This window comes from Miscanthus floridulus, chromosome 11 (genome assembly GCF_019320115.1).
Source record: "Miscanthus floridulus cultivar M001 chromosome 11, ASM1932011v1, whole genome shotgun sequence".
NCBI lineage: Eukaryota > Viridiplantae > Streptophyta > Magnoliopsida > Poales > Poaceae > Miscanthus > Miscanthus floridulus.
The window spans coordinates 27436412-27445141 of NC_089590.1; the positions used below are offsets into that span (position 1 = coordinate 27436412).

At 44.5% G+C, this 8730-nt stretch overlaps 1 protein-coding gene across 1 annotated transcript; it reads right to left on the reverse strand.

The window, feature by feature from the left end:
* Positions 1 to 652: 652 nt before the first annotated feature.
* LOC136491731 (uncharacterized) lies at positions 653 to 8045 on the reverse strand. Its single transcript, XM_066487981.1, has 4 exons — positions 4954 to 8045; positions 4699 to 4791; positions 3168 to 4263; positions 653 to 656 (listed from the first exon to the last, which is right to left on the reverse strand). Exons 1-4 carry the CDS (start codon positions 7607 to 7609, stop codon positions 653 to 655), a joined length of 3849 nt encoding a protein of 1282 aa, XP_066344078.1. The 5' UTR covers positions 7610 to 8045.
* Between the last annotated feature and the right edge of the window lie 685 nt (positions 8046 to 8730).

An 8730-nucleotide genomic window follows, 5' to 3' on the forward strand; every position in this document is an offset into this window, starting at 1 on the left:
TGTGCTTCCTCACCTAGTGGTACCAGCAGGTGTGACCAAAATGATTTCTGAGCGTATGGTACGTCTAGTGCAAACCATGCACCTATCTTGCATTGACGCTAACACAACCTCCAAACAGAAAGAAGAGAGATTCGACCTGACCCACATCACCAAGGAGCTCCATTGGGTGCATGCAAAATGATTTCCGAGCCTATGTTACGTTCGACGGAAACTGTGCACCTATCTTGCATCAAGATTAGCACTATCTCCAAACGTACCGAAATGAGCTTCCTCTTGAGCCTCGTCACCTAGTGGTACCATCGAGTGCAACCAAAACATTTTCTGAGCCTATGGTACGTCTAGTGCAAACCATGCACCTATCTTGCACCGACGCTAACACTACCTCCAAACGAAAAGAAGAGAGATTCCACAGGACCCACGTTACCAAGGAGTTCCATTGGGTGCATCCAAAATGATTTCATAGCTTATGGAACGTTTGACGCAAACTGTGCACCTATCTTGTATCAAGTTTAGCACTATCTCCAAACGTACCGAAATGAGCTTTCTCTTGAGCATCGTCACCTTGTGGTACCATCGGGTGCGGCCAAAATGATTTCTGAGCCTATGGTACGTCTAGTGCAAACCATGCACGTATCTTGCACCGACACTAACACTACCTCCAAACAGAAAGAAGAGAGATTCTACATGACTCACGTCACTAAGGAGCTCCATCGGGTGCATGGAAAATGATTTCCGAGCCTATGTTATGTTCGACGCAAACCGTGCACCTATCTTGCGTCAAGATTAGCACTATCTCTAAGCGGACTGAAACGAGCTTCCACTTGAGCCTTGTCACCTAGTGGTACCACCGGTTGCGTCCAAAACAATCTCAGAGCCTTTGGTACGTCTAGCGCAAACCATGCACCTATCTTGCACCGACACTAACACTGTCTCCAAACCAAAAGAAGTGAGATTCCACATAACCCATGTCACCTAGGTGATGAGGACATCATTGGATCAAATATGACCATGCCAACCACTTCTATACCAAAGGTGCAACCATTCTATATGAGGCTTATCATTGATGCATTGGGTCAAAATGATTTCCATTGGGTGCATCCAAAATGATTTCCTAGCCTATGGTACGTTCGACGCCAACCACGCACCTATCTTGCGTTAAGATTAGCACTATCTCCAAACGTACCGAAATGAGCTTCCACTTGAGCATCGTCATCTTGTGGTACCATCGTGTGTGACCAAAATGATTTCAGAGCATATGGTACATCTAGTGCAAACCATGCACCTATCTTGCACCGACGCTAACACTACTTCCAAACAAAAAGAAGAGAGATTCCACATGACCCACGTCACTAAGGAGCTCCATCGGGTGCATGCAAAATGATTTTTGAGCCAATGTTACGCTCGACGCAAACCGTGCACCTATCTTGCGTCAAGATTAGCACTATCTCTAAACGGACCGAAACGAGCTTCCACTAGAGCCTCGTCATCTAGTGGTACCATCGGTTGCATCCAAAATGATCTCAGAGCCTATGGTATGTCTAGCGCAAACCATACTCCTATCTTCCACCGACACTAACACTGTCTCCAAAAGGAGAGAAGTGAGATTCCACATCACCCACGTCACCTAGGAGTTCCATTGGGTGCATCCAAAATAATTTCCTAGCATATGGTATGTTCGACGCAAACCATGCACCTATCTTGCATCAAGATTAGCACTATCTCCAAACGTACCGAAATGAGCTTCCACTTGAGCCTCGTCACCTAGTGGTACCATCGAGTGCGACCAAAACGATTTCTGAGCCTATGGTACGTCTAGTGCAAACCATGCACCAATCTTGCATGGACGCTAACACTACCTCCAAATAGATGGAAGAGAGATTTCACATGACCACGTCACCAAGGAGCTCCATCGGGTGCATGCAAAATGATTTCCAAGCCTATGTTACGTTCGACGCAAACTGTGCAACTATCTTGCGGGTTGTTCCTGATCTTTTGGTGAGTGTGGATAAACTCGATTTGGGGTGGATTCGACGTTGGCTGTCCGACTACAACGACCACAAGGTTGCTGCGCCTTAGCAACAGGTACACCGGCTCCGATTGTGATGTTCTTGCCGTGCCAAGAACACCATGAACCTGCAAGCAACCGAGAACAAGCAAGAACAAGATGAACAAGCAAATAACTCACGGATTTAAGCCAAAGGCCGAATCTGAATCACAAGTTGGGGTCTTGAAACAAGCAAATCGGGTGGTCTAGTCGACACACGCGTTTACAAGGAAGAAGCAGCAGCTATCTTGCATCTAAACAAAACCCAACCTCATTCTGATGGCTGCTGGCTCTATTTATAAGGAGGAGAGCACAAGGGGGAGTGGGAAACCCTAATCTGGGCGTCCCTCAATGGGCTGTAGGTCTGTGCGTCCTTTGGCTTGCTGCGCACAGATTCGGTAGATTCTGATAGTGGGGTTGGACCCATGTGAAAGAGGACGACGCGCTCTTTCCAACAAGTCAAAAACCAGCTTCATTGGATCTCGTATCAAGGAGTTATGGTACTTTTGATGGAGTGTTTCCTGCTGTCTCGAGATGAGCTGAGCGCCCCATTAATGATGATTCCCACTTGTTCGGCTACTCCATCCTCATCATGGGGTCTAAACATGAGGCAATGGGGTCTTGACCAACATTCCTAAGAATAAGACAATCATCACCATGATTTAGTAGCATCCAATTCTGAGACGAGTTTGTATGAACAGCGAGGAACGACTTTACCTGATAATTAAGTTGTTGTGCTCGAGCTCTTGTCATCGGACCTTGTTGTGCAGCAGGTGTGGTTGTATCAATGGAAGGGATGTCCTCATCATCCTCCCCTTCTTGCATTTGAGTCGTCCTCGACTCTAGTTCATCCTCTTCTCCCAAATATGGTTTCAAATCTGCAATGTTAAAAGTGGGGCTAACCCCAAAAGCTGCAGGTAGCTCAAGTTTGTACGCATTATCATTAATCCTTTCTAACACTTTAAAAGGACCATCGGCTCTAGGCAGCAACTTAGACTTTCGCAAATCAGGGAACCTATCTTTTCTCAAATGGAGCCAAACTAGATCACCAGGTTCAAAAATGACATGTTTCTTCCCTTTGCTACCAGCTAGTTTATACTTTGCGTTCATGCACTCTATTTTCTCTTTAGTGGTTTCATGCAATTTTAAGATCAGTTCAGCACGTTGTTTAGCATCAAAGTTCACTCGCTCCGAGGTCGGAAGAGGTAACAAATCAATAGGAGCACGTGGCACAAACCCATAAACAATCTCAAAAGGGCTTTTCTTAGTGGTAGAATGCTGTGAACGATTATAAGCAAACTCAACATGAGGCAAGCACTCTTCCCACATTTTTATGTTCTTTTTCAAAACAGCCCTAAGCAAAGTAGATAATGTTCTATTGACAACCTCAGTTTGTCCATCAGTTTGGGGATGACAAGTAGTGGAAAATAAAAGCTTAGTCCCTAGCTTAGCCCACAAAGTTCTCCAAAAATGACTAAGAAATTTTGCATCCCGATCAGAAACAATGGTGTTAGGCACACCGTGCAATCGAACAATCTCACGAAAGAACAAATCAGCAACATGTGTAGCATCATCGCTCTTATGACATGGTATGAAATGTGCCATTTTAGAAAATCTGTCCACAACAACAAACACACTATCCCTCCCCTTCTTTGTTCTAGGCAGTCCTAAAACAAAGTCCATTGAAATATCTTCCCACGGTGCACTTGGAACAGGAAGAGGCATGTATAAACCATGAGGATTAAGGTGTGACTTAGCTTTCTGGCATGTTGTGCAGCGAGCAACGAACCTCTCCACGTCTCTCCTCATCTTGGGCCAAAAGAAATGACCAGCAAGGATGTCCTCTGTCTTTTTCACACCAAAATGTCCCATGAGTCCTCCTCCATGCGCTTCCTGCAACAATAACAAACGCACAGAGCTAGCTGGAATGCATAGCTTGTTAGCTCTAAAGACAAACCCGTCGGTAAGGATGAATCTGTTCCATGTTTTCCCCTCTTGGCAATTCAGCAATACATCTTTGAAATCATTGTCATGTGCATATTGTTCCTTAATAGTTTCCAAACCAAAGATTTTAAAGTCAAGTTGTGAAAGCATGGTGTAACGTCTAGACAAAGCATCAGCAATTATATTTTCCTTCCCCTTTTTGTGTTTGATGACATAAGGAAAGGACTCGATGAATTCAACCCACTTGGCATGTCTACGGTTCAGTTTTGCTTGACTACGGATGTGTTTCAAAGATTCATGATCAGAATGTATGACAAACTCTTTGGGCCACAAATAATGCTGCCATGTTTCCAAAGTCCGAACTAGAGCAAGCAATTCCTTATCATAAGTAGAATAGTTCAAACTAGGGCCACTCAACTTTTCACTGAAATACGCCACAGGTTTCCCCTCTTGTAACAGCACACCACCCAACCCAATTCCACTAGCATCACATTCAAGCTCAAAGGTTTTGTTGAAATCAGGAAGTTGGAGTAAAGGTGCATGAGTTAACTTATCTTTGAGCGTGTTGAAAGCATCCTGTTGGGTTGCAGCCCAAGTGAAGGTTGCACCCTTCTTGGTGAGTTCATGCAGCGGGGCTGCAATGGTGCTGAAGTCCTTCACAAATCGACGGTAGAAACTAGCAAGTCCTAGAAAACTCCGCACTTGTGTGACCGTGCAGGGAACAGGCCAGCTGTGTATGGCCTCAACCTTGGCTTGATCAACTTCGATTCCCTGCGGTGTCACAACATATCCAAGAAAAGAAACTCGATCTGTGCAAAAGGTGCACTTCTCAAGATTGCCAAACAAGTGTGCATCCCGTAGAGCATTGAAAACGGCACGCAAATGATCAAGATGTTCCTCTAATGATCTACTATATATCAAGATGTCATCAAAGTATACCACCACGAATCTGCCAATAAAAGAGCGTAAAACCTTGTTCATTAATCTCATGAAAGTGCTGGGTGCATTAGTCAATCCAAAGGGCATGACAAGCCATTCATATAAACCAAACTTAGTTTTAAACGCTGTTTTCCATTCATCTCCTAGCTTCATACGAATCTGGTGGTAACCACTACGCAAATCAATTTTAGAGAACACAATTGAGCCACTCAATTCATCAAGCATATCATCTAACCTTGGAATAGGATGACGATATCTGATTGTGATGTTGTTTATCGCTCTACAATCAACACACATGCGCCATGATCCATCCTTCTTAGGAACTAAAAGCACGGGAACGGCACAAGGGCTAAGAGACTCACGCACATAACCTTTGTTGAGCAATTCTTGTACTTGTCTCTGAATCTCTTTTGTCTCATCCGGGTTGGTCCTATACGGCGCACGATTAGGCAAGGAAGCCCCAGGGATGAGGTCAATCTGGTGTTCAATCCCTCGAATTGGTGGCAGCCCCGGTGGTACCTCCTTTGGAAAAACATCGGCATACTCCTGCAAAAGATTAGTGACAGCAGGAGGCAAAGAAATAGATGTATCTTCGAGTGAAAATAAAGTTTCTTTGCAAACCAAAGCATAGCAAACAGTAGTACTAGCATCAATCTCATCCAAATCAGATTTGGTGGCAAAGTAACAAGAGCCTTTCAGCTTGATCTCATTTTTATTATGATGAACAGATTTGCTAGACTTCTTCTTATGTTTCTCAAGTTCATTAGCGACAATCTGATTTTCACTAGCAACAGCCTGATTCTTAAGTTTGCTAGCTCTAGCAAGTTCATCTCTTAGAATAGCCTCAGGGGACATGGGGTGCAACACAATCTTCTTGTCATTATGCACAAAAGAGTATTGATTTGTTTTACCAAAGTGCAAGGAATCTTTATCAAACTGCCATGGTCTACCTAACAACATAGAGCATGCTTGCATAGGCACAACATCGCAGTCAATGGAATCATGATAAGAACCAATGGCAAACTCTACCCTTACCAATCGTGTTACCTTCACCTTGCCGCTGCTGTTAAGCCACTGAATGTAGTAAGGCTGCGGGTGTGGTTTTGTGCTCAACAAAAGCTTCTTCACCATTTCAGCACTTGCCAAGTTGTTGCAGCTTCCTCCATCTATGATCACACGGCAAGAGCGTTCCTTGATCACACACTTGGTTTGAAACAAAGTGTGGCGCTGATTTTGCTCAGCCCTCTCCATTTGGGCACTTAGCACCCGCTGCACCACGAGGCTCTCATAGTGCTCAGCAGCTTCAGCCCCAATGTGCTCTTCGTCTTGTTGGAAATCATCTCCTTCCGCTACATTGTTAGCAGCAAGCAAAGCATATGTTTCTTCATCAAAATCACTAGCAGAGGAATACCCACCATCAGCTCGCACAACCATCACACGTGTGCTTGGGCAGTCCTTGCGTACGTGGCCATATCCTTTGCAGCGTAGGCACTGAATATCCCTTGTTCTCCCCGTGGATACCACCGAGGATGAACTCTTGGCAGATGTAGCCGTTGCTCCTCTAGTTGGTTCACTTGGGCATGGTACAGAATTTGTTGTAGAGGAGCGTGGCTTGATGGTCGAGGAAGATTGTGGGGGTGCACGCGTTGACGGTGCAGCAGCATTGGAGGGTGTCCACGGGCTAGCACGACCTGCAGGAATGTTAGCCCTCATGCTAGCTCGTCGTCCCTGCACTTCTCGTTCAGCTTTACAAGCAAGGTGAAATAAACGATTGACAGAATTATATTCCTTATAAGCTAGAATATCCTGAATCTCCCGGTTCAGCCCACCCATAAATCTAGCTATGGCACCATCCTCATTTTCCTCTAGCCTGCAACGAAGCATACCCATTTGTAGCTCTTGATAGTATTCTTCTACAGATTTGGATCCTTGCCTCAATTGTTGCAACTTATGTAAAAGATCACGGGAATAATAAGAAGGAACAAATCTGGCCCGCATGACCCGTTTCAAAGCATCCCAAGTTGGTGTGTTATTTGGGTTCTTACGATGGTATTCAGACCACCAAACAGAGGCAAAGTCAGTAAACTCACTAGTTGCAGCCCTAACACGTTTGTCCTCAGGGAAATCATGGCAAGTAAATTTCTGATCAACAGCTAATTCCCAACTAAGGTACATATCAGGATTATACCTCCCATCAAAAGCAGGTATGGTGAATTTAATCTTGCCAAATGAGTCATCGGCACGTACCTCTTGCCGTGGTCGGCGAGGACCTGTCTCATGGCGGCGGCGATGTTGTTCGATGCGTCGATGACCATTCAGCTCCTCATCAAGCTCAGTGTCCGCTGCATATTCTTCTTCATCATGACCAGCAGCACTGCCCATGGTGTTGTTGTTGTTGTGATTGCGTCGTTCGAAACCATCACAGCGATTCTGTTCCATCCTCTCCAATCGCTCCAAGACACCTACAAGAGATGTATTAACAGAACCAAGAGTGCCTTCCAAGGAAGCCAACTTGGTGTTGGTCTCAATCTGAGCCGTCTCCAATTGACCAAGGCGCTCATTGGTGACACGAACATCCTCATCAAGGTGTTCAGCATGGAGCCTCACTTTGCGTTCAAAGTGTTGCAGCAAGGCTTTTGATCGAGGTGATTGTGGAGGGGTCCTTTCACCTTCTCCTGCCATGGTTAGTATGTAGCAAGGGAATCACAAGAAAATATGTCCTACCAACTAACTGAATTAGGTGGCAACAATTTTCATTCTCTCAGCATGTGCAACCGAGTTCTTACAAGTCCTTACCTTGCTATGCAGATGGTGTTGGCGACGACAAGAACAACACAAGTAGTAGCAAGTAGAACCCTGTGACGTTGTAGATAATTTGTGGAGCTGTAGGTGGCTTAAAAAAAATCAAGGTACAGCTGGAACCACGTTAGTCAATGCAAGTTGAATAAGTGTTCAAAGATAGTACCGTGCTGGTCCTAGGCTAACCCGTGCTAGAGACGCGAGCCTAGACACAAATGTTGTCACCGGACAGTAGCAAACAATGGAAATGATGAGAGTAAATAGCATCAACTTAACCCTTCTTTTTTTTCTTTCTTTCTTTCTTTCCTCCTTTTCCTTTCTTTTTCTTTTCTATTTTCTTTTTCTTTTCTTTTCTTTTCTTTTCTTTTCTTTTCTTTTCTTTTCTTTTCGACAAGTAGCACAAACTGAACTTTTGCAATATGATTATAACAAGAATGCAGCAAGTAGCATAGACTTTCTTTTACTAGGGATAAGGATTGCAACAAGTAGTACAAATATGCAATTTGAACTCTCTTATTTTCAGAACTGAGTGTACTCAGATTTGCACCAAAACGACAGGTGCATAAGGTAGTGTTTGTGTAGGCACGGCTGAAGGTGATGGTGGTGAGGGTTTCAGCAAAAAGGTCGAGAAAAACAGCGGTGCTTTTGCTGCTGGTTGTGGTGGTATTGGTGGAGATTGCAGCGGCTGAAGTGGGGGGAAAGGCAACAACGGATTGTGTGGTGACTGAAACGTGACAAGAACTCGAAACTCTAAAGGATTAGAACCTAAGAACCAGCACTTGACACCACGATGTAAACCACAAACTCAACAAGCAAAGAACTAAGCAGATCAGCAAGGCTCAAACTTGTGTTTGGAATTTCAGTTCTATCCTATTTTTATATTTCTGGACTATAGGTAAAGTAATGAACGGTAAATCACTCACCAAAGAACCTTGCTCTGATACCACATGATGGGACAAGGGGTTGTTCCTGATCTTTTGGTGAGTGTGGATAAACTCGATTTG